We start from the raw sequence: 27,901 nt of genomic DNA on the forward strand, positions 1-27,901 counted from the left end.
AAGCAAGATAGAGGCTTCCTCAGCTTTTGGATCGACAATCGACAGCTGAGAGACTATTTTTTGCTATGGTTGACTAAATATGGTCAGGGAAGAGAGAGGCACAGGGGAGCCTGTTTGCCTGGAGTGCATGTTTCAAATGCTTAGCTGCCTATAAAGCTGTAACAGTTTAGCCTGTGGTCACTGAGGGAAGAATATAAGTTAGCCTCTGTAGTGACCATGTGGAAGTCCTGACCTCGCTTGCAGACTTGACCTCTGGATATGACAAGGTAGCTTCACTACAGATCTACCATTTAATCCTGGGAAATCAAAACCAAAAATAATCTCAAAGCAAGAAAGATGCAGAATACTTCCTGAGGAGTCAGAAGAACCCAATGTACTCTGGTGGGCAAAGGAAAACAGGATGAATGTTTATAGTTACTTGGGGGGAGTGAGGTGTGCTTCGGTTTTTGGTGTTTTTATATTATAAAATTAACTTCCTTTGCAAGTTTTTCCCCATTCTGAAGCATTTCGTCTAACAAATAAACTAAGTACATTTTCTTGGCCATTGTAGCAAAAACTTCCTTGGTTACTTAACTTTCTCTATATATCTGTGTAATAAGTAGTATGTAACATTCCAAAGCAAATGGCCAACATAGATTCAATTTTATTTTAGCTTTTGTCTTTTAAGGGGAAGGAGAAAAGTAAGTTATATGCTGTTTATTCATTTGTTTTCAAATTTATCTTAAAAGGTGACGTTCTCTGTTCACTGATACAATCCCCTTACTTCATCCGGCTCATAAAAAGAAGTGCTGAATCAGCAAATAGAGTGAAGGAACAATCAAGATGAGATGGCTGCAGCTTATGTGACTCTCTAGGTCATTACCTCTCTCCTTGCTGCAAATGCTGCATGACAGTAAGCTTCCAGGTAAAACAATACAAGGCCTGTACTTTTAAGGACATTTATGACTTTTTGCATGTTTACCTATCATTGACTGGATATATGCCTTTATTATTAAACGCTACCTGGGCACAGCTAACTTCACAGTTCAAATTGAGAGATTAGGTAGTATGAAAAGAAATGTTGTATAAATATCACAGCAAATAACTCTTAATCTCAAAAATGCGCAATATTAAAAGAATGGCTATCTCTGTTGCCTAAATTATTAAAGATTTAGCTTTTATTGTTTCAGATTAAATGATGGTTTTAAATAAAGTAACTCTGCATCTGTATTTCCAAGGTATGCTAACTTTTAAAAACTAGTGTCTATTTAAAATTTAGTCAACCAAGAAACATACAGTTTACAAAATATTTTTTAATACTTACTATTAATTGGCCACAAAAATAAATCAGAAAGTGCATGGTGTAATTCTAATGCTGCAATGCTGACTGCTGTAGTTCTGGGCTATCTATTGCTGTTCGGATTTGCTCCTTATGAGCTGCACTAGTTTTCTATCACAGGCTGCAGAAATCCTACCATCCCTGTCCTCCTTCCTCCTTTGCCAAATCTAAATTTTTTTGAGGTTTTTCTTCTAAATTAACATTTGAATGTAATTAATAATTAAAGGCTACTCACCAACTTTATAATTTTTTCTCATGCTAAATATCAAGCACCTAAAATCCAGGTATTCAGAGGTTAAAGCCTTTCAGTTCTTTTATGTAAGACTTTGAAAAAGTTAACTGTTTTGGTAGTTTTCCTTTCTACTGAAAAGAATAAACTCAACAAAATTAGACACTTATATACAATTATCTGAATTTGTATTCCACCCAAACAAAAGCATAGAAGCACAGAATTCTGGTTAAAAAAAAAAAAAAAACTAACAGACAAAGAAATGACAAAGAAGTTTTCAAATGAGTAAAAGTTCTCATCTACCACCTTAAAAAAACTAAAAAAAAATTCACCATTTTTAAAGGTTCACTTCACACACATGCTCAAAAGACCTGGTTTTTCTCCTTGTTTCAACTGTTGAGTCAATTCTAGAAGTGCTAATTGGTTAATTAGTTAAGTTTTTAAATAAGGTATCTGGTTTTAAAAAGAATTCGAGCCAAATTAATTACTATCTGCTTCCAGGATCTAGAAGCAAATTATAAAAAAAAAAAAAGAAAGAAAGAAAGAAAGAAGAAGAAGAAATTCTCTGAAGTCTATAAAGAAGAAAGATTAGGCTGATCTTACCAACTTCTGAAATACACTATAAAACTCCACTGATTTTATCAATGTCTTACAAAAAAAGAACCAAACCAGAAAAAAATTCAACGTTAACTGCTCAAAATGTTTAGAAATGTTTATATCCATCAAGAACAAGGAACCACAAGTGGAATTAATGACATGATCAGGTAAATTTGTTATAAAGTTTAGTCTTTGATAAGTTAATGCCTGCAAATAATCTACCACTGTAATACATGAATAAGCTCAATGTTTTACTAACAGAAGGAAAAATAAGATATTTTGTGTTTTTACAGCTAACAACTTAGTAATACCTACTCAGAGCACATACTTCTTTATGTACCCATATGAACATACAATGCTATGGAATGTAAAGAAGTATGTATTTTTGGTAGGTAATAAGCCACCAAGAGAGAACTAAATGCTAAAAGAAGCCCTGGCTTCTTTCTACATGAATGACCTTCATATGGTAAATTAACCTATTTTCAAGTAGATGACCTTTAGCGATATTAACACCAAAGAAAAAATACCTACTACTTATAGATGGAAACTAAACATCCCTATGATTTATACTTTGTAAAGTAAAAGTTCTACTGAAGTAGAATTCAAATTATAATGAAACTCATTTTTAAACATTAAAGTTTAAAACAGTACATTTTACATTTTTTGAGTACTCACATGATTTAAATGACCATAACAGGAAAAACAGATTACTAGCACAAAAGACTAAGAAATACACATGATCTATTTTCTGCCTCCACAATTTGATTTTGATTTAAGTATACCACATTAGTAGAGCCAACAGATTTAGTAGGAAAAATAAGACAATGACAAAAGCTGACTTCACTAAGGCTTTAATGGCTATTTTTCACTTTTGGTAAATTTATAATTATTAATATTAGAAAAATTTCTGAGCTAAAGTTTTCATTGTTTTGTTTTCTTTGTTGATAGCTATAGAAAGTCATAATTCTAAAAGATTATCATTTAAGTAAAACTCTGTACAAAAAGAAGTGGCCCTTATCCTTTGCAAGTTTATCAAGTTTTTAACCTAATATCATTATTAAATGCTATGTTAAAATAATTAAAACATAAGAATAAAAGATAAAAAAAAATGACAAGATGCTGGGCCACCAAAATAAGTCAAGAGGGTATACTGGTAACCGACTGCCAAACTTTTAAAAGATAGTATTACCTTTGAATCGGCTTTCTCCAACAGGGGCATATAAAATGAAAATACTATAATCAAGAGCCAACTTATACAGACAGAATAACCATTTTTATTAGTTATATTTCCATTTTTACAGACAGAATAGATCTACTATATTTAGCATGTTAGTCTATTTTGTATAGTTATAAAAATTATAACGTTCTTAGCAATAATTGATAATTTTAAGCTATTATAAAGTTAGAAAAAAGAAAAGATACTAGTATTCATGATTCTTATTTCTTATTAAAAGTTATTTCAACTGAAATATTAATACATATAAAAAAGTATATATTATTTTAAATTTTTGTGTCAGAAATTGAAAAGAAATGACCATAGGTTATATTACAGTTAATTTTCTCTATTTAATAAGATACTTAGTCAATAGAAAGGTGATTTTCATTTCATCCAATTATTAAAAATGAATTATTTTATTAAATATAGTATCATGTATATAATTGCACATTTATTGGAAATTATAAAAAGCATGTTTTGAAATTATTCATTTTCAAAGAAATTAATTCAAATCTTAACTCATTTAAACATAGCCCTTCTGGACATCCACCAAGAAAAATGCCAATGCTTCATATTCCACTAAGTTTACTGTACATATCCTAAATACCAAATGAAAATATATGCCTCAGAAGTAGAGTTTGTTCTATAAACTACTCAACGGATATTATTCTACTCGTGTTTTGTAATGAACTTATTCTTCAAGTATAAAAGGTTTTAATAATTCTTTTTAAACATTCCAGCAACTAAGAATTTCTTTTCTATAATACTGAGTAGATATAATCCTTAGAAAATAAAATGATAGGATATTTATTTATGAAGAAAAATTATAAACTGATTCTGGTGCTTACAAATTTAGCTTAATATATCAGAATATTTTCAATCACTCTAAAATGTCACATCCATCACTTAGATCAGCTGTTCATTTTTAACTGAGTACATGTTAAACTCTGGGCATCTGCTGACACTGGTGTAACTCAAACATTTCAACTGTCTCCCTGACAGGGATAACAGATGCTGACATTATCAAATGCTGTACTATTTTTTTCCCATGGTCTCTCCTTGCCCCGATATGGCCAGTATATGAAACTGAACTGCCATCCAAAAGCACACTTGAGCAACTGGATCTGCTAAATGGCTCCCATATAACTACTATAATTAGAAGCCAGTGTTATTGCTATCTTCAGCACTTAAGTTCAGGCCATTTAACACCTGTTTCACAAATAAATGATAGAAAGAACTGTAGTGACATTAATTTCACCAGCAGCATGATACTTAAGAACCAACAGATGCAGAATACCCTTCAGAATTATTTGAATGTTGCCCAAGATAGTGTTGACCTTCTCCCACTTCAGTTCAAAACAGTAACTATAAAAAATTTTTACTCTCTATATTTCATTGAGTCTTATTTTATAGACATTATTTTATAATTTACCAGAGTTGTATTTTATGCAAGTTTCAACACTAAAACCATGTTATAACAAATTTAAAGTACTGATTTCAAAGTTTACATCATAGATTTTTTTTATTTCAAGTTCTATAAACAGTTTAATGAGTGAATAAATTTGGTACACTAGAGCCCCAGACAGCAGCACAGCAGCATGTGTTCAACAGAATACATGGTACATTTTAATACTCAAAATTCATGGATTGTAGCTACAATCAATGTTGATAATAAGAAGTTAACTAGGCAATCTACTCAAAATGATGAAGAATTTAGTCAAGGAAATAATCATTAAAAGAGTTAAGTTACCGACCCATTATTAGCAACCCTACATAAGCAAAACCAAAGTAAAATGAGCTGGCATGCGCAGCAGTTCCTCCCACCACCAAGTCCAAGCAATACACTGAATTCATGTGTGATCTATTTATAAACCAAAGGGCACGGATTTTCCTAAGGCCACTCATATTCCTCCACCCCATCACCAACTTGCTACTAATCCTCAACTATACTACTAAAAAAAGCAGTGGCAGTAGAAATGTTTGACTAACATTACTCTTCCCCAACTTTTAGTTTAACCAAAGAATATGGTTAAATGCCTAGAGATAAGTAGAAAACATTACTCTAAAGTATATCCAGGTCTATTTGTTCTTTTAAATGTTGCTGGTTTTGAAGGAGGTTACTGCTTACAGTTAAGAATTAAGCAAAGCTGTTAAAACAAAGATGTACAATGATAATTCCTTAATGCATTAAAAATGTGTTAAAAGGAAGAAACTTCCAAATTTTAAGAGTAGGATATAGTAGGAAACGTTGCCTTCAAAACAGAAAATTTTATTTTAATGACTAAAGCATTGACAGGAAACTTTTAACACTTGTAGATGGCCCATAACTATTATTTTTATAAATGAAAAGCATTTAACTGTTTTGGATCCCAAACTGGCAGCACTACAATGCTTTGCTAAAGCTGGTAAAATGGAACCAAATCGCCTCTTCAATGGATTTGGTCCCCTTCAACCAGCTGTAGCTATGCATTGATTACTACAGGAGAGACGACGGTTCACTCATGAATATCAGTTACCTGTCAACTAATTTCACCTTAAGTTATTCATACTGTGGATAAAATAAAATAAATTGTTAACTGTTAATTCTACTTGAAAAGACTATAGTAAAGATGTTTATAAAAAGCTTTATGAAAAATGTGCAAATGACTTAAGGGATTCAAATAAAATAATTTTACTTAATTATGGTCTCTTGGTATTAAATTTCTTATTCTTCAGACAAGATATAATAATGAAATGCAAACTATGCTTCATTATAAAAATTAAAAACTTCTTTTAAAGGAAGGAAATATCTCGGAAGTTCACCTGAAAATATCATTAGAATGCCAATACATATTACTGACCCATGATTCACATGGACATGGATATATTTTAAATTAAAGAAAACTATAAATAAAGTAACACCCTAGAATGTTGAGTCACTATCTTTCATAGGATTAGCCTTTAATTTCACCATTTTATATGAATGTTAGCAGAAAGTGAAAGGGAGAGAAAACGTAGGATATCTTAAGGAGACTTAAGTAAATAAGCATATAGTTCTTCTGACCCTGAATCATAAAGATCTGTGATGTTCAAAAAAGAAAATGCTAAGTATTGCTACTTTTAACTCATAAAGTTATTTCAATTCTCCATAATTGTTTCCTCAGTTGTAAAATGAAATTCTCTACTAATAAAACATTTTTAAGTATTTTTTTAGTTGTACATGGACACAATACCTTATTTTGTTTAGTCTTATGTGGTGCTGAGGATTGAACCCAGTGCCTCATAAGTGCTAGGTGAGCACTCTACCACTAAGCCACAACCCCAGCCCTAATAAAACATTTTATTACTTTTCAGTCTTCTTTGTCCTTTATAAAAAAAAAAAAAATTACACACACACACACACACGTCTATGTCTCAGTGGAGAAAAACTAAGGGGAAAAATGACAAGTGATCCAACATCCACCTAATTTTCTTAATAACTTCAGTTAATTTAATGTTCTTTAATAAGAAAGAAACATTTCAACAACTAATGGATATTACTAAAGGCAAGCAACAGTAATTAGAAAACCCAAATGTTCACATAATCCTCAAATCCTGACCCCTCCTCTATTTCAAAGTGAAAATGTGTCCCTAAAAGAAAGTGGGCAAAGAAAGGTATATATAAATGTATATCATCACTGTGTTCAAGCTAACAGAACTTCATGCTTACATTAATTATATCTCAGTCACATTATTTATAAGCATTTATTAAAAGAAATCTGTTTGAGAGTAGATGCATGATAACACATTAGAGAAAAGGGACACACTATAAGTATACAATTATGCAATAGATTTTCAGCTATTTTTTGTACAGCCCTCAGCTGTTTAGAATTATAAAGAAAAGAAAAGCATTAAACACCAAGACAGGTCTTCTTCAGATTATCAAATCTTCCTATATTCAATATAGTCTCATTTACCATTAAGACTGTATTTTGAAATTGATAAACTTAAATAAAGCTATCATAATGTTCTAGAGGGAAAACTCACATACTCAATATGATTTATCATGCCTCTTTGTGGGTATAAATAAATGAACAAATGAAAACTGTCTATGAAGGTATCATAGAACAAAACTGAAAACAAGTATATCATATTACACAGTAACATGTATTGTTACTTTTAACATTCAATTTATATTTTAAAAATTATATATAAAATATCTGTATAATGGTATCAGTTCCCCCCAAATACTTATTATTTTTGCCAGCTCTGCAGAGAAAACTACATTTTCATGCCTGTAAGGGAACTCTGCAAACTTAAAGGCAGCTAAAATACAGTATCCTAACAGAGAGTACGTAAGTAACATGCTGATTCATAATTCAAAGAAATTTAGTTTTCATTGTTGTCAGCAGAAATAATTTCTGCTCTTTATTTAAATCAGAAATGTATGGAAAAATAAAAACAACAGAAACAGAAGATAAGACAACTGAACTGCAGGGGAAAATGTCTCTATAAATATCAAATATGGGGCTGGGGATATAAGTCAGCAATAGAGCACATGCCTGGCAAGCAGGAGGCCCCGAGTTCAATCCCCAGCACCACCAAAAAAATGTTTTTAAATAAATAAATGCCAAATATCAGAATTTATAAACAGTATTGTTGATAGTTAAAATTTCTTAAAAACAAAAAAAACTATATTAAAACATAAATGCTATTCTAAAATGGAGCAAATGACCAAATTATAAATGGAGCAAATGACCAAATTTATAAATGACCAAAAGCATACTGTGTTTCATAGTGAAACTTATATTCTAAAAGAAACTAATGGCTGCCACACGTGATGGCACACACCTGTAATCCCAGCAACTTGGGAGGCCAAGTCAGGAGTATCACAAGTTCAAGGCCAGCCTCGGCAATTTAGTGAGACCCTGTCTCAATAAAAAATAAAAAGAGCTGAAGATGTGGCTCACTGGTTAAAAACCCCTGGATGCAATCCCTGGTATCAAAAAAAAAAAAAAAAAAGAAAGAACAGAAAAAGAAGAAGCAGATGGCCTTATTATAAATAAATAACTTTTGCTGGGCACAGTGGTGCATGCCTGTAATCCCCGTGGCTTGGGAGGCTGAGGTAGGAAGATCAGGAGTTGAAAGCCAGCCTCAGCAAAAGCAAGGTGCTAAGCAACTCAGTGAGACCCTGTCTCTAAATAAAATACAAAATAGTGGCTCAGTGGTCAAGTGAACTATAAATAGATAAATAGATAAATAAACAAAATTTTTAATGTCTTTACTCATTTGCCATCATACGATGAGGAAACATCAAGATCAGTTTTGAAATTTTAATATCTATATTAATCTGAACCTTTGAAATCTAGATTTCAAAGTACATCCTTCAAAAATATAGGATATCTATACACATTTTAAAGACTGGGATAATGATTTTTTCTTTAAAAAAGCACATCCAGTAACTAACTCTACTGTGTTATTGATCATTGCTGAAAAATTACTATTGCTAACTAATAGCAAAGCCAGGGGATAGAATTGTACTTAAATTCCACATATATACACATCCACATGTAAATTTTGTGAACTTTTCTTACATTTTAATCATAATAAATGGAAATAATTATAAACAAATTCTTCTGCTGGTACTGTTACACTCACAGTGTTGTAACTAATATACTATAGAAAAAATACATTCTAATAAATTTTAAAAAATCACAAAAGTAGCTAAAAATTACACTAACTAAAGTAAATCAATTGCAATTAAAATGAACTATATGTGAAATCCAAAAGTTAAGCCATTTATATTAAATAAGCATAACTTCAGACTAAAACAGGAATCACAAGGACAAAACTGAAACATTAAAAATTGAAGGTATTAGATTAATTAATATTTATAAACTATAAAATGCTCATAAGTAAGGAAAAAGTGTTTGTACATTTATTAATCATATTTATATTTAATATTTTATCCAAAAATGGCAGGTTAAGTTCTGGAAATAATAAAGTACTATATCTGCTTTTCTAAAATAACAGTAAAGGCCAAAGAAGTTCAATATTATTGTTTTTTATTCTGAGTCCACTAAAAATGGTTCCTTCTTTCTTTTGACATTACTGGTCATTACAGAAAAGAAAATATGATATGAAACAGAACTCAAAACATCCCAACTTGCAATTACAACTGATACATAAACTGTACCATTTTCTGATGCTCCTTGGTGTTCAACTAAAATCACACTCTATCAACCTATAGTCATAATTACCTAAAATGTTTTACAGAGGATTAAACAAGGCACAAAGCTTTAACTGAAACACCACTTGGTTATAGAATGAAAGCATTTTTCCTTTTTTAAGAAATGTCACCTGACAAGAATTATTTTCTAGGGAATACTTGAAGAAATAGAAGAAAACATATTTCTTCTGCATAGGCCTAGCATTATTGAATATACCATGCCTACTCCCCATCAAAATGAAACAACTGGAGGGTTCAGTTGATAGAGTGCTTGGCTCAAATGCACAAGGCCCTGGGTTCAATCCCCAGCACCTTAAAAAAAAAAAAAAAAAGTAACAACTCAAAATATTTAAAAATGTTTGTTTCCTAAAACATTTTTATTTCTAGTTAAAATTTGTGGTTTGATACTTTATGGTTTAGGGGCTGGGGTTGTGGCTCAGCAGAAGAACGCTCGCCTAACACGTGTGACAACCTGGGTTCCATCCTCAGCACAACATATAAATAAATAAATAAATAAAGATATTGCGTCAACAACAACTAAAAAAATTTTTAAAAATACTATTTAATACTGTAATCTAAATTCTCCCAATAAAATATCTTTCTAACCATTCTTTATTATTATTTTTTTAATGTGGTGCCTAGGACAGAACCCAGTGCCTCATGCTTGATAGGTAAAAGTTCTACCACTGTGCCACAACCCCAGCACTCTAACCATTCTTATTTGAAGTGACTGCTCTACTTGAATTCAACAGTTTCCACACAAAATGCATTCTATAATTAATCATATAATATCTTGTGAAATCTTATACTGTCCTTACTGTCAAATTAAGAGTAACATTTATTAAGTGCTTATTTTACTCCAAGCATTGTGGAGGATATACAGATGCCTATGAGCACCCACAATTTTAAAAGAAAACACAGAAATGCAATAGTAACAGATAGCATTAGGCAGATTATAGCACATGCAATACAGAAAAAGGAAATAAAGAACAAACAGAAAATAATGCCAATGATGAAACCGAGGAGGTGCTGGAGAAAAGATGGCCACAATAAAAGGAAGAGAGAGAAAGAGTGAGAGCGCAAGTGCATTCCAATGATAGAAATGCTTTTAAAAAAAGGAAAAAAGCAACTAGCATCTTTTAGTAAAGGAAAACAGTGTAAAATATAAAATAGCTAAAGGGCAAGGTAGGCAAAAGAACTTAAACTAGTGGCAGATAAAAGTTAGAAATTCTGTCCAGGTCAAGACATATCAGAGATGGATATAAATGCCAAGCTAAGGTATACAGATTTTACTATGTATAATAGGAAACTACTAACTGAGAACAAGTAAGGGATGTCATTGGATCTATGCTTTTAAAATGATAACTGTATGAAAAGTTAAATTCAGAAGAATATTTAGAAAGATACTGTAATAGTCTAAATAAAAATTATAAGTAATTTATTAGGTAAACAACAGTGGGAATAGAAAGACTGGAATGGATTGGAAAGATTCATAGAATAAACAATTTTTGAACTGGATACTGAAATTAGTGAGAGCAGTCAAAGAACCCTTAGCAATGAGGTAGCAAGAGGAATGATGCACTATACACCATTTGTGGTTAAATCATCCGTTGTCCTTGTGTCCTCCTCTCATATATAGACCATAAATAATAAAAACAGTAAAGTGCTTTAAGAGCTATGTTTCTAAAATCACACTCTGCTAGAATTCTAGCTGTTCTTCTAATCAGCTACATAATCTTGGATAAGTAAATTCATTGCTATAAGCCTCATAATCCTTACAATCTTCATCTATGAAAAAAGGATATTAATCTCTTCCCAAAATGCTACTGAAAGGGCTGAGGAGGGGTGTTGCTGAAAGGATCAAGGCTTAAGTAAGATAATACATGTAAAGTACTTCTTAGAGGCAGGTGCTATCATTATCATCATCACCAATTTTAATTGAAGGGCACAGAACGTATAATAGTATTCTATCTCCTTCACATGAAAAAGTATGAAGTGTTAAAATATTTGTAATATAAAAAAATTCAAGACAATATCTAAAATATGGTCACTCATTTCATCCTATATTATATACCCACTCTTATGAACATCAACAAGCAACAGCAATAAAATCTTTCTGTTTTCTGTGATCACCCTCTAGTGGTGATCCTAAGAAGCTTTAAAAGAAAAAAAAAAGGCAAAAACTTAGAAGGAAACATACGTAAAAACAGGAACCAAAGAATAAGAATTCAGGATAGACAGAATTATCAAAGTGAACATTTTCCTCAGTCATACTATGTAGGCTTGATTCAAATATAAGGAGAATAAGGCAGAATTTCCTAAAATGTATCTTAAGGTAAATTTGTTCTTAAAAATACATTCATAAAAATCTCAAAGTTAAGCAAAGCAAAGCATGCTCCTTTTCTGGGGACTTTGCAGGTCCTTTATAAATAATATGACTGTCCAAAAGCAGACTTTCTCAAATATTAACCAGCAAACCCTTTCTTCAGTACAACACCTAGTACTTTAACAGTGACTAGGGTTCACCTACACTACAAGTATATATAATTGATTATACTGTTAATAAAAAATTAGATAATTTTATATTTATTTAGCTGCAAGTTAAAAAAATATTTACCATGCAAATGGATAATACTGGAAGAGAGAACACCCTGAGAATGATTTTGAAGAAACAAAAATCTCAAAATGAAATGCATTTTAAACCTTTAGACATAAGCCAGTATTACTGATATTTTATATCTATATTTAATATATATTTAATCACTTCATGATATTTGTATTAGTTTTAAAAACCAAATAAATAATATAAAACTAATCTATTAAACGATGGCATACTCTATACAGACCTTTAAAATGACATAAAATACTAAAATTAGCAGAAATTATTTTCTTATCAGTCTCGGGAAAAGAGAACCAAGCATAGGGAAATATTTCTATGTGGCACCTAAAATAGTAAAAGGTGCCATTTTTACCTGGGATTTCCTCTTAGTGCAGCATGATGTAGAGCATTAAATCCATTATTGTTTGTGATGGTAACATCTGCTCCAGCTTCCAAAAGAACTGCCAGGATATCATCACGTTTCTTACTTATGGCATCATGAAGAGGGGTATCACCTTCAGAATCCTTTTTATTTTAAGTTTAAAAAGACTTTCATTAGTTCTCCTTCAATTAATCATTATGCCTAACAGTAACATATAAAACTATTAAACAAAGAAAAAGAAATGGAGGCCATATCCAACAATTATTAGTAAGTGATCATCCTCTATATTAAACATGTAAATGCAGGTAAGAAACAGATACATTAAAATAAAGTCACACCATTCACTGTTGTACCCCCAAAATTCTATACTGAACCTACACTAGTTTCAGGCCCCATAAAAATGAGTTTAAAATCAATGTTTTTCAGTGTTGGCTGCACATTAGAATCTGCTTGGAGTTCTTAAAACTCCTGAGGCCCACCAGGCTGCTATCCAGACCAACTAAATCTCTGGGGGTGAGAGCCAAACATTACTAGTTTTTCAGAGCTCCAGAGACAAATATATAATGGAGTGATATGTGAGAAACATAAACCAAAGTATTTTCAAAGGGCAGGGAAGAGATTATCTCCAAAGATAAATGGTTAAAATAGATCACAGACTACGTAAGTCAAAGCAGACACGAGTACAAAGGAAAATTTAACAGTAAATTAAGTTTTACTAGAATTGGCTGCCTCATTCTACAAGATTGACCTATATAGTAGAGATATAAAAGATATGAAAATCTATAATACTGTTTCTTTACAGAAAAAGTTTGTCAATACAGGCAATATATTCATCCACCTACATAGGGATTCCTAACACCAAGTTCAACCCAACCATCTACTGTCTATCTTCCTGTATCTAACACTGAAAATTTGCAGTCTTCAATTTGATATGAGCTCTTTACATGATCAAATATGCTTCTACAGGTCCCTGTACTGTACTGCTTTCTGATGCCCACAACAGCTATTCCAAACCTGTAGCACTGTTCTTCTCAATTCTCTACCTCAGCCCCAACTCACACTCTCATTACATAACCTTGCCTCCAATTTCTGACAAAAATGTTCAATAGATATAAATTCCCTCTTCTTTAACATATTAACACAACACCTCAGTTCCTTCTCCATCTTCCAATCCTGTCAACCACTAAGCCTACACCCTAGAACCTGTCAGTATCAACATGGTTCTCACTCCCACAACTTCTGTTCTTTATTACCTCTCTGAGATCTATAAATTCTCTGGCTGCTGTGAATTATCTAAATTACAAACAGATTAAGATCTCAATGATTCTCCCCTTTTTGTTTTAATCAATGAGTTTCCAATTTAAACAAAGTAATTTGTACATATTCAAATACTGTTTTAAATACCATTCTTTATTGGAAAATAACACACTATTTCAAGCCTGTGCTGTTAAAGGAATGACAGAAAACAATCTAGAAATGAACCTAGAAGTTGGCAAATCATTATTATGTACTTTTTTATTTTACTATTAAATTATTAAGCATTCATACCAAATTTCAACCTGACAGGCATGCATAATATGGGCAATTTTAACAACCGAACTAAGTACTTCATAAAGACAGACTATATTTCCCTTATATATATGGTTTAGTTCATCTAGATGCTAAACTGTGGCTGGAAAGAATTATTTCTTAGGTGATTTTTGCTTTAAACCTAAAATTCCCCACTGTCACAAAAAAAAAGGTATGAATGCTTAATAATTTAATAGTAAAATAAAATAGTACATGATAATAATTTGCCAACTTCTAGGTTCATTTCTGTCAATCAACCTTGAAACACTATTTTCCAAATCAGAAAATCTCCAAAGACTAGACTAATACCTAGACCAAGACCCTAAGATAAATTAAGTTACAATGAAGATTATTCAAGTTTATGAAGTAACTATTGCACAATATAGCTTATTTTATGCTGCTGAAATTCACTGTCATGATCAATAAAGTTAAATTAATGTCTCTAAGTTGATATTTTTCAAACAGTTCTCACCTGCACCCCTCAACCTAAACCCAATCTTTGGGAGACATCTTATTTAAAAAGTTTTTCTAGGAAGGAATGGCTGCCAATTTTATGACATTCTATGCTTCCAGTATCCTTTATCGTGACTGGCTATACAAAAAAAGAAAGGTAACAAAGGAGTGCTTACCACAGAACTGAGTGCTTTCTTTTAATAGGATGCTGGCAATACCTGGAAATATTATTTCTTTAAAAGTCTTACCTGGAGACTAGGATGACAACCAAAGTCCAATAAAGTCTTTACAACTTGAAGATGACCTTTATTGACAGCAATGTGAAGTGGTGTCTGTCGACGCTTGTTGCGAGCATTCAAATCAGCACTACCCCGGTGTAGTACTTCTATAACAGCACCTTCATCTCCAAAGGCTGCATGGTGAACTGCTCTATCTCCATCTTTATCCTAAATGTTAATGTTCAAATCTGAATTAGTGATATTTAACAAAGAGAGACAAACCTTGAAGCTTAGTAACATATCAAGAACCAGATTAAATTGGGAAAATGAAATAATAGAGTGGAGTCAACAAAATAATTAGAAACTGGCTTGAACAGTGGTTATCTCCAAAGATAAATGATAAACATAGATCAATATCTCATACATAAACACTTGACCAGTAATTAAGTCACCAATCCTTCACTGCTTCTAATTTATCAGCCATGATACTAAATCATTAGGAAACTGTTAAACTACATAATTCTTTGGCCATTTAAAATATTTTATAAAGACTTTTTTTTAATTTTTTTTTTAGGTGTAGATGGACACAACACAATGCCTTTATTTGTATGTGGTGCTGAGGATCGAACCCGGGTCCCGTCCATGCTAGGCGAGCGCTCCACCGCTGAGCCACAATCCCAGCCCCAAGACTTTTTAATGACACAAAAATTACACTAAATTAGTTGAGTCATTTTTAAAAATGATGTCAAACAATGTGATCTCAATTAGCTTTAAGGGGATAAATACATTAACATGCTAACAATGATTACTGGTTACCTCTAAGTAGTAACCATACACTCTTGTATATTTGAGGACCAAAAAAAAAAAGTTCAACACCTTTAAAAGACAAAAATGAAGCATGAAACTGCAAATTCCATATATCCAAAATGCTAAAACTCTTTCAGAGAAATCAAATATAATTCCCATATCTTCTATAATAAGCATATTTCTGAAGAGAGGGCAGGAAAGTTTCAGTTGTTTTTTTTTTTTAAGGGAAAAAAAGGCTGAAATATACCATGAAGGTGATATATCTAGTTCCACCCAAAAGAAGTCTCATTACCTTCCTAGAGAGATACAGATAGGGAAGGTTTTTATAAGGGTAATGTCTTTATATCAATACTACACCCCAAATTTTGATACCCACAAGCAGGCATGCTCTAAAACTTCCTCCAGAGCCATGATTCCCAATCTATGCATCCAATCCCTGATGGACTCCCTAGTTTATGCAAAGGGTTTGAAAATCCATGTCACCCAAGATCATCTGAACTACTTTGCAAAGATAAACAGATAAAAACTGTTATGATTAAATACATTAAAACAAACAAATAGATCATTCAAAACAGTTACTGAATTCAAAATTTTTTTATCTTCATTTTCTCAAACACATATTGAAGGCAAAATCACTTGTGTAGAAATCTATAACAGTTGAACAGCCATTCTTGAAAAGGCAAAACTTTGACTTTGGAAATTTCTACCTTACTAGTATTTTGACCTGAATTAATTTAGGAGTTTCTACTGCCTATAAATCAAGAACGAGGGCTGGGGCTGTAACTCATTGGTAGAGCACCCACCTCACACATGTGAGACACTGGGTTCAATCCTCAGCACCATATAAAAATAAATAAAGATACTGTATCCAACTACAACTATAAATAAATAAATAAATAAATAGATAAATAAATAAATAAATAAATATCAAGAACAAAGGAACTTGAAAACAACCACATGAAAGATTTAAGATTCAACTCTTGTGTTTCCTAAGCAGCAATATCTCAGAAAAACATTATCCCAGAAAAATAAGTATACACACACCACACCACACACACACACACACACACACACACTCTCTCTCTCTCTCTCTCTCATTATACATTTCATTATCTCTGAATCTCAGAGTTAAGATCTTTCCAACCTCCAATCTGGATGTTTTTTTTTTCCTGTTAAAAATTTTAAGTTTATCATATGATTACCCTTCCATTAAAAACAGAAACATAGCATACAGCCCGGCAAGGTAGAACATGACTAGAATCCCAGCTATTCAAGATGCTGAAGTAGGAGGATCCACAAGTTTCAAACCAGCCTGAGCAACTTAAGACGCTGACTCAAAATAAAAATATTGACTGTTGGGCTAGGATTGTGGCTCAGCGGTAGAGCGCTCGCCTAGCACAGGCGGGACCTGGGTTGGATCCTCAGCACCATATAAAAATAAAGGCGTTGTGTTGTGTCCATCTACACCTAAAAAATAAATATTAAAAAAATATATATGTTGACTGTGAATGTGACTCAGTGGTAGACACTTGGCTAGCATATATGAGGCCCTTGGTTCAATCCCCAATAATGTGAAACAAAACAACAAAAAAGAATATCAATCTACTAACACTGATAGCCTAAAAATTGTAACTATTTATGAAGCTACAATATATTTATGGTTGTTAGAAAACCATTACTGATCCACTTTTTGCAATTCCTATCAACAGTTTATATATGTAAAATCAAACACTAAGAAGTTTAAAACCTTGATATATATGTATGTCAAAGAGAAATACAGTAAAAAAATTTAAAGATTATGGAATATGCATATATAATAGGATACTCCAATTGAATTAATTTTCATGTCTCTCTTCTATGTTAGAAAACTAGAGTTGTACTGCGGTCTTAATTTGTAAGGCTTGTTGCTTTCTTCTGAATCCATCTTAAGTACTCCAAATAAACCTACCACAGTGTGACTATTAAGTGATACCAAATGAGAATTACACAGGACAAGGGTAAAAGTGACCTCCACAAGGCTATATCCAAAAGTTTGTAAAACAGCCACAAATTAAATAAAACTGATTTCTACTCTTCTGCTCCCTTCTCCTCTCAACCCTCAAAATTCTACTCTTGCACCAGTCCTTGCTATCTTGGCTGACAGAACCACAGACCATATGATCAACAAAATCAGCATCCATAAATCATATTCATCTACTACTTCTGAGTGTCTATATTCATTCACCACAATCTGTAGCTTTTATTCCTCAAATGATGCTCAAACTATTTTCTTCTCCAACTCTATCACAAATTCAGACCTTCACTCTTACTTATCTGAACTAATCTCACCTTGCATCCACTGCATTCTTACCCCAAACTATTTTTCACATCCAAGGCAAAATCCTCTGTAAAACACAAATCTGATGTTTAAAAATCTTTAAGTCTCTCTACTACTAAAAAAATAAATAAAAATTAAAAAGAAAATCTTACTAGGTTTACTTATGTTTCCTACTGTTACTGATTTCTAACTTTATCCCATTATGGTCAGAAAAGATACTATGCATGATGTTTATCTTTTTTTAATCTCCTGAGACTACAGTGGTTTGCATATGATTTGTCCCCCAAAGGTTCATGTGCTGAAAGCTTGCTCCTTGATACCATATTGACAAGTAAATGAGCTTTAAGAGATGGGAAGGTAATTCAGCCAGGGGTGCCACCCTCATGAAAGGGATTAATGCAGGCCTCAGTGAAGTGAATTAGTTCCCAAGAGATCATGTTGTTATAAAAGAGGAAGTCTGGTTTCTCTAGGCTCTCTTGATTCCTCTCTCAACATCTGATCTACCTCTGTCTCTCTCTCACCCTGTGATACACTTCCCTTCTCCTCTCATCTATGTTTTAACATTCCATGTTTTACCAGCACTGGCTTTCTTAGGTTTGGGGAGGTCTCTAATAGCAACTTGAATGAACATGTGTACCTGGAAACTATGTACACCTAAAGTCATTTCACTGGTTATTATTTTGAATCCTGATTTGTGTTTTTAAAAAAAGAATTTAAAACTGTTCAATCTTGAAGCCCCAACTGCCCTTTCCTTCTCAGTTTTACATTTAAAAAAAACAAAACTGTTTTTGCCATTTTGTTTTCATTAATGAGATGAGAAAAATCAAACAGAAGCATCTGTTTCTTGAAAAACTGCACTACTTCTGACAGCTGGAAAGAAGTGTTTACTAAGAACAGTCAAACACAGGTAATGCTAATACATTAAATTCCTACTGTGTTGTATAAATGATATCATAAGTATGTCTCTTAATCTACATTGCAACTCTTTATCACAAATGGGGAAACTCAATCTTTTACCAATTAACTTTTTGCCCAGTACTTTTCTAACTGCAAAAACACAATTAAAATTCAGGTTATATGACAAAGACTATTATTATTCCCTAAGCATATTTTTGTATCATGTGAAAACATTTAAAAAGGCACGTTTTTAAAGTGGTCATCCATCCAAACCTCCACACCTTTGCTATTATTTAAAAAAAAAAAAACAAAAAACCGAGTCCCTGGCAGATCCAAAATTAGCTCACCTATTATCAACATACCTAAGCTCTCACAGTCCTTGATGCCTTTACCTATACATTATAAAGGAGGACACAGAATACAATCCTACGGTACTCAGTAGGTCATACCTGGAGACAATCAACTTTCCTTAATAGCTCTGAGTTTTCCCTAAGAAAAAGAAATAGGGAAAAAAATGTAATCCTATATATCCTACATAATTTAGTTTGATAACAGCTTAAATTAACTGAAAAAGTGCAGCAGTCATCTAAATAAGAGTGCTAGCAAACTTTTCTATAAAAGGCTGGAAAGTATGTATAGTTTAGGTTTTGTTGTTAAGTAGTTACTTAACTCTGCAACTGCTGCAAAAAGCAGTCATAGACAATACATTAGTGAATGGTTGTGCTGTTTTTCAAAAGTACATTTTTAGGGGCTGGGGTTGTGGCTCAGGGGTAGAGCACTTGCCTAGCATGTGTGAGGCACTGGATTTGATCCTCAACACCACATAATAAATAAATAAATAGATACAGGTATTGTGTCCATCTACAACTAAAATATATATATATATATATATATATTTTTAAATACATTTACAATGCATTTTTGGATTACGTCTGTTGTCTATAGATTATAGACCCCAATCTATAGCATGTTGAGCTCACTTCCTAAAGCAAGTGAAAAAAATGAAAGGTTACAGAATGAGCTAACCAAAGATGAAAGGCCATTTCCTTTTCCTTCTCGGTTTTACGTTATAAAATTGTATTCCAAAAAAATTTAATAAAATTGTATTTTTAAAAATAAACATTAATTATCATTTTTAGGTGTGATAAAAGGTATGCTAATGTTTATAAAAGACTCCTTATATTTTAGAATACATACTAAAATATTTACTAGATGAAATAATGATATTTGGATGTGTTTCAAAATAATTCAGTGCAGGAAATAAAGTAAAAGATATAGATAAAATAAAACCTGTTATTAATAACAACTGAAGTGGGGGCTGGAGTTAAGATTTTCAAAAAAATAATAACAACTAAAGTAGAGTAATGGGGTAATGGGTACACAGGGTTCACTGTACTATTCTATTTTTCCAAGTGCTTAAAATTTCAATAATAAAAAGACTAATAAAAACAAATTACTTTTTAAACTTGGCAAGTGAATCACAAATTTAAGTGCACTTGCAAAATTAGCTATTTTCTTAACTTTATGTCTATCAACATATTAGGCCAGGTAATTCTTTGCTGTGAGAGCTATCCTGCACAATGTAGGATATTCAGTATCAATCTTACCTTGCAACCAATAGATTTAAGTAGTAAATCCCCTACTCCCACCCAGTGTAACAATCAAACATGTCTCCAGACATTTCCAAAAGTTACCCTGTAGGAAAAAAATACCCCTGAGTGAGAACTACTACTTAAAACAAACTATAGTGCTGTCTAATAGACTATGTTAATTCTTATATCCTAGAAAAAAATGAGACTTTCATGAATTTTTGTTCTAATCTTGGGCCATCAGTTGTATTTACATTTTAATTCAATTTTGAAATGCAGTTTTTCCTCTTTGAGTTAGTGTCATTAAAAAGTGTCATTAAGCCCTTCGGGTATAGTCCAAGGAGAGGAATAGCTGGGTCAAATGGTGGTTCCATTTCCAGATTTCCAAGGAACTCCATATTGTTTTCCATATTGGCTGCACCAATTTGCAGTCCCACCAGTAGTGTATGAATGTATCTTTTTCCCCACATCCTCGCCAACACTTATTGTTGTTTGTCTTCATAACTGCAATTATAACTGGAGTAAGATGATATCTTAGAGTAGTTTTGATTTGCATTTCTCTAATTGATAGAGATACTGAGCATTTTTTCACATATTTGTTAATTGTATATCCTCTTCTGAGAAGTGTCTGTTCAGGTCCTTGGTCCATTTGTTGATTGGGTTATTTGATTTTTTTGGTGCTTAGCTTTCTGAGTTCTTTTATACCCTAGAGATTAATGCTCTATCTGATGTGTGGGGGTAAAATTTGCTCCCAGGATGCAGGCTCTCTGTTCACCTCACAGATTGTTTCTTTTGCTGAGAAGAAACTTTTTAGTTTGATTCCATCCCATTTATTGATTCTTGGTTTTAATTCTTGCAATATAGGAGTCTTCTTAAGGAAGTTGGGGCCTAACCCCGCATGATGAAGATTAGGGCCTACTTTTTCTTCTATTAGACACAGAGTCTCTGGTTTAATTCCTAGGTCCTTGATCCATTTTGAGTTAAGTTTTGTGCATGGTGAGAGATAGGCATTTAATTGCCACATCAATGTTTACAGCAGCACAATTCACAATAGCTAAACTGTGGAGCCAACCTAGATGCCCTTCAGTGGATGAATGGATTAAAAAAAAAATGGGGCATATATACACAATGGAATTTTACTCAGCAATAAACGAGAATAAAATCATGGCATTTGCAGGTAAATGGATGGCGTTGGAGAAGATAATGCTAAATGAAGTTAGCGAATTCCCCAAAAAACAAATGCCGAATATTTTCTGTGATATAAGGAGGCTGACTCATAGGGAGGGAGAGCATGGGAGAAACACATGAATTCTAGATAGGGAAGAGAGGTGGGAGGGAAAAGGAGGGGGGCAGGGGATTAGCAAGGATGGTGGAATGTGATGGACATCATTATCCAAAGTACTTATATGAAGACACGAATTGGGTGTCAACAAACTTTATATATAAACAGAGATATGAAAAATTGTGGTATATATGTGTAATAAAAATTGTAATTCAAAAAAAAAACAAAGTACATGTATGAAGACATGAATTGGTGTGAACATACTTTATATACAAAGATATGAAAACTTGTGCTCTATGTGTAATAAGAATTGTAATGCATTCTGCTGTCGTGTATTTAAAAAAATAAAATCAATTAAAAAAAAAGTGTCATTAAATTTAACCTGACAGGTAAATCTCCCTTTTCCACTCTATTTCTACAAATTAGGTCTACAATGGTTTTTTAAACAGAAAATGTACCGAATGGAAATCTAAATGAGGAGTATGGTACAAATTATTTACAAACATCTGGCTACTAATCCTCATGTCAACATCAATCTTACATGTTCACAGCATTAACTAACCATTTGTTCTATATATTAATTCAATTACGTAGGAAAGAAAATCTACTCTTGAAAAAGAATGCCAATTTCATTCCCAACTCTATAGGTGCACCTCATTCTGCAGAGGCTCTCATGTGAACAGAAACCTCTAGATTTATAAATCAATGGGCAGTTGTAGTAATTAACTTCTGAATCAGAAAACATACTTTTTAAAAAATAAGGCAAAAAGGAATGTAATTTTGTTAACCTCTTGCTTTACTGTCTATAATCAGAAGGGCTTGGTATTTTAGTAGTTTTTGTTACTGCAGTTTTTGGATTCATTAAATTTTTAAAAATGAGATATTCAGTCAGCAAACGTCACTCCATTTTCCCAAATCAAAGTAAAACAACAACAAAAAATTTAATTGCCTTCCACTTACAAAATGCTAAAATTAACGTAAGCCTTTACTGTACCATCAAAAGAAACTCTTAGAACACACATTTAGGTTCTAAATTCATAAATTCACATCCAAGAAACATGCAACTAAAAAAACTACTGCAAAAGAAAAATTAAATTATATATCTCATTCATAAAAATATTACAGTAATAAAACTATTATGTAGTTCATAGATTTCTAATGTGCTAATTTAAAATTCAGGTCTTTTTGGGCAACAGATAATTCCAAGCAAGATGAATTGTTTACCTCTGAAACACCATAGGCTCTTTTTGAGCTGTCAACAATTCAAAAATACATACAATTAAAGAAGGAAAAAAAAAAAAGCAAAAGGAACATATGACTAGAAATGTGTGTCTTTTCAAATGTGTGTCTTAAGGTTTTTTAATTCATAAAAATAGATTGGTCCACCAGATTGGGAGAAGGCTTTTGGACAGAACTGTAATATCCTGCCTAAGCTAAATTTGCTAGCTTCTGACTTACTCTACATAATTTTGCATGACACTGAAACAAATATAATCCTAGTATATATTTAATATGAGGTTATAATTAACAAAGCAAGCTACCCTTTATCCAATACATACATACAGATTCTCAACTGAAATTCCAAAGATAATAAGATATATTTATTTTCCTCTTATAAGAATATTCTCGCCAGGCATGGTAGCACACGCCTATAATCCCAGTGGCTTGGGAGGCTAAGGCAGAAGGAGGTTCAATGCCAGCCTCAGCAAAATCAAGGTACTAAACAACTCAGTGAAACCCTATTTCTAAATAAAATACAAAATGGGGCTGGAGATGTGACTCAGTTGTCAAGTGCCCCTGAATTCAATCCCCGGTACCAAATAAATAAATAAATAAATAAATTTTATTTTTATATATATATTTTTTTAAACTCTAAGTTAAATGTATGTATATATGTACAGTGATAAGCATGCACTGTAACTTTCAAAGATTCACATTAAGGTCAAGAAACCAGAAGTCTACACAAACACAAATTCAGTTATGACAAAAAACAAAGAATTATCTCTGAGTATCACAGAGATCAGGAAAGACTCTGATTCACGAATGTCTGTGTTCCCCTTCCCTCAACATTCCTAGTATGATTCTTAGGTGAACCCAACTGGGCTCCCAATAGCACAATGGTTCCACCAGATTAGCAGGAAATACAAATCCTCTTTTCACCTAGGGCTATTCCTAAAATATTGGAAGAATCATAGAAAACCAAAAAATACTTTAAGCTAGCTTTTATTAAAATTTAATTTTCAATCAGAAAAGTATTAGGTAAGTATTAAATTTTGAAAATGAAAATCCATCTCATATAGAGTTATTTCTAAGATAATTTTTACTTAAAATATTTTTAAACTTAGTTTAATTACCTCTGCTTCTACATCCACATTTTGCTTCAGAAGTAACTTCAAAATATCAACATGTCCATTTTGACTAGCCGCTTGCATAGCTGTATGGCCAGCACATTGCCCATTTACCTTAAAAAAAAAAAAAAAATGAACAAATGTCACAAACCAGAAAGAAAGAACCAACATATACATATAGTACAGGTTTAAAAACTTGTTTATTGTACAATTCCATAAGAATAATTTGATGTTCCATATATTATAAGAGAGATCACCAGAAACTCTTTATTTCTTTTCTTTTTGTGGTGTTGGGGAGTTGAACCCAGGGCCTCATGTATGTCAGGCAAACGCTCTATCACTGAGACACATCCCCAGCCCAACAGAAACTCACTCTTTAATTTAGAGAAGGAAAGCAAGCATTTTTTTTAAATTAAAGTTTCATTATTCTAAGAGCTCATGAAAGAATTGTTTAGCCAGACTGTAAAGAAGAAAGAAAAGAGGTAAGGGGGAGGAAAGTTAAGTTAGATTTGTATATAGAGTACACTTCTTTTTGTATTATTAAATCTCAGACTGTGGTTAAATGGAAAAATCAGCAAGGTGAATGAAAAACTTTTAGAAAAGTTACTAGCCACTAAAAAATAAATAAATTCAATTCAACAAATATACCACATACCATTGTAGACAAACATAAATGAGTTGGCAAGGTGACTATATATAATTATTGTATTATAAAGCCGCAATTTCCAACCTATCCTTATCTTCAGATGCTATGTACATGCAAAACTTACCCATGAACATTCCCCAAGCCAAGTACAATTCTTTATTCTACCTCTTTCATTCTCATCCATCTGACAACAAAAGATAGCTAAGGATGGTAGCCTGGCCACACATTTATATCCTATCTCTCCTGAGACCACACTTAATGGCAGTTAATAATTTAAAATGTAAAGTCCATAAGGACAAAGGGAAAGGTAGAATTAACATGGGGGGGGGGGGACACTTATGAAACAAAGAAAACAGAAAGAGGAACAATAATTGACTTTATAGGGAAGAGAAAGCCAAGCATAAAAAACACGAGACCCTCTAGACAAAATGAAAACCTACAAATACAAGCACATCAGAGGGCTCATAAGAGAGACACTGGACCTAAGTCTGATGTACAACAATCATACTCTAGGCCCAGCCCTGACAGAAAAAAAGGTTTCTTAGCTCTATACTAAATAGCCATAGAGAATAAACCCCTAAATGATGGCATTTGGAGATCCCCAAACCTCCAATCATCATAATGCAAAGTCAGTCAGTCAGTCCTGTGAGGTAAGGAGTTATCCATCAGTTTTTTAATGTCTTATTCAGATACAAATAAAAAACCAATGATCAGAGAGAGGGCCGAGAAAGACTCAAAAACACAAAATGAACAAAACAGAATAATTAATTCAAATTTAAGAAAAGATTACTCTGGAAGAACAAATTAAAGGAGAAAAAAAACTCTAGGAAAAAATTCACTTAAAAGATATTTAAGAATTCATTTGAAAATCAAAAGGAAGATTCTAAGAACAAATAAGAAAACAAAGTTTAAAAAAAAAAAACCACTCCAAGAGGTGAAAGTACACTGGTGGATATGAGGCAAGACAACTGTTTTTTTTTTAAATATCATGAGACTTTTTAAAAATATATTCTTCTTATATTAAGTTAAAAGATGAGTCACATTTACGTTATTCACTAACATCTTACTAAAGACTTTTTTCTTTTAAGCTTCAACCAACTAAGATAAACTCAACAGGAAATACATACACATGCACAAAGACATGCTCACACATAGACTTATGCACTATCTACACTGAAATCTTGAAAGACAATGAACAAATAGAACTAACTTTAGCAGACCAAAAAAACCTGCCTAGAGAAAAACCTAAAAGCAATTCTTTGAACAATGAACTCCAAAAGGCTCAAAACTGATGGCAAAATACTTCTGGCTTTGGGAATAAATGTGGTAGACACCAAGCACAAAAGCACTGGTCAAGAGTGTGTTTAAAAAGCACTTATGGGGGAACTGGGATTGTAGCTCAGTGGTAAAGTGTTTGCCTTGCATGCCTGGGATTCAATCCTCAGCCCCACATAAAAATAAAAAATAAAGATATTGTGTCCATCTATAACATTTATATATATAAAAGCACTTATTGGGTTGGGGAAATAACTCAGTTGGTAGAGTGCCTGCCTCTCATGCACAAGGCCCTAGGGGAGGGAGGGAGGGAGGGAGGGGAAGGGAGGGGGAGGGGGGAGGGAGAGAGAGAGAGAGAGAGAGAGAGAGAGAGAGAGCGCGAGAGAGCGAGCAAGCACTTATGACGGACTCAGTGGTGCATGCCTTAATTCCAGCGGTTGGATCAGGTGGCTAAGACAGTAGGATGGCAAGTTCAAAGCTAGCCTCAGCAATGCCGAGGTACTAAGCAACTCAGTATGACCCTATCGCTAAATAAAATATAAAACAGGGCTGGGGATGTGGCTCAGTGGTCAAATGCCCCTGAGTTCAATTCCCAGTACCAAAAGAAAAAGGTACTTCTATTCCTGGATTTCCCCATAACAGACAGCTTAGTTACTACTCCTCCCTTACTGGACAGAAACCTGAATATTTGTCCCGTGAAAAGGGTAGAGGCTCTATCCTTTAGAAAGCTGGCACTTAAAACTCTATAAGTTTTATGTAAGTATTTACAAGCTGAAAGCAGAGAAACCAGGACCACTTCTCAAGTCTGAAAGCTAGGTCTATACCCTCTATGCCAGAGAATGAAGACAATTTTCTGGGGATTCAGATCAGCTCCACAGAAAAACCCTAACAACTATACCAGGAGTGGCCCAGAGCAACGTTAAGTCAAGGGCTGACAAACCCACAGTTAAGTCAAGGGTTGACAAACCCATTCACAGACATAGGAACTTTCAAATAAGGCTTTACATGCCCACTCTTAGAGAAGAAGGGACAACCAAAGATCACCAGACAACCAAGGAGGAGCTCTGACATGAAAAAACTAAGCCCAAAACAAACAGAAAAGAATAACTTAGAAGAGATAAAAAATTTAGCAGGGACAAAAAATATATAAAGGACCTTACCAACAGTCTACTCAATAAGAAGAGAAAGTATAATACACACTTTAAATACCAACATGATGGCATGAATGAGAACATAAAGAGAGGGAAAAGCCTTGAAATTTAAAACTAACAGAATATTGAAAACTTAGGAATTAGGATGGCTTCATTCTTCTCAACAGCAATTCTGAAATTATGCTGAAGGAAAATCATCTCTAACTCAGAATTCTATCCCCATACAAACATAACTGTGAGGTTGGGGGAAAAAAAATCAAGACATGAAAGATGTATTTTCCACATATTCTTTCTCAAAAGCCACTAAAATCTATACCTTAGAAAAAATACAGTAAACATGGAAAGACAATAAACACACAAAACAAGACATATAACACAAGAAAGAGGGGAAGGGAAGCCATCAGGGACTACATAAAGAGGACAACTTATAGGTAGAGAATGTGAGAAGGCACTAAAAGAAATTTCTCTCAGAATATGAAACAAATATCTGATATACCTGATGTCATAATATGAAAACGAACAATTAGAAATTTGGGGAGGAATTAATAATAAAAATATAGATAAAAATGAAAAACTTTTTAAATTATGTATGGGGTTAACAGGATCTGGGGCAGATCACAGTGAAACTTTAGAATAAAGGAAACGTTCTCCATCTTAATACAGGTATAGATTAAGTGGCTGTATGCATTTGTCAAAACTCAACTTGATTTCACTGCATTAAAATTTATATCTTTATTTCTTAAAAAGGACTAGTAAGAACTATAATGAAAAAAAAGGTTGTGTAGAAAAATACATTCTAGCATACTCCACAGCTCAAATAT

At 32.8% G+C, this 27,901-nt stretch overlaps 1 protein-coding gene and 1 long non-coding RNA gene across 3 annotated transcripts in view; one reads left to right on the forward strand and one right to left on the reverse strand.

The window, feature by feature from the left end:
- Mib1 (MIB E3 ubiquitin protein ligase 1) overlaps positions 1-27,901 on the reverse strand; it is a 129,754-nt gene that overhangs the window by 40,521 nt on the left and 61,332 nt on the right. The window contains exons 10-12 of the mRNA XM_046433889.2: positions 24,015-24,122; positions 14,799-14,996; positions 12,520-12,671 (exon numbers count right to left, since the gene is read on the reverse strand). Of these exons, the coding sequence (XP_046289845.1) occupies positions 12,520-12,671; positions 14,799-14,996; positions 24,015-24,122 (458 nt within the window). The remainder of the gene's footprint in view (positions 1-12,519; positions 12,672-14,798; positions 14,997-24,014; positions 24,123-27,901) is intronic.
- On the forward strand, positions 126-6,039 carry LOC124085876 (uncharacterized). 2 transcript variants are annotated; one of them, XR_006849617.2, is made up of 4 exons: positions 126-266; positions 729-904; positions 2,049-2,311; positions 2,438-6,039. It is a non-coding gene; the product is annotated as an uncharacterized LOC124085876 (long non-coding RNA). The 2 variants fall into 2 exon arrangements; XR_006849614.2 differs by having other exon boundaries at positions 2,049-6,039.

This window comes from Marmota monax, unplaced genomic scaffold (assembly GCF_021218885.2).
Source record: "Marmota monax isolate L192 unplaced genomic scaffold, Marmota_monax_Labrador192_F-V1.1 WCK01_AAM20220418_F8-fsc00126, whole genome shotgun sequence".
NCBI classification, from domain to species: domain Eukaryota; kingdom Metazoa; phylum Chordata; class Mammalia; order Rodentia; family Sciuridae; genus Marmota; species Marmota monax.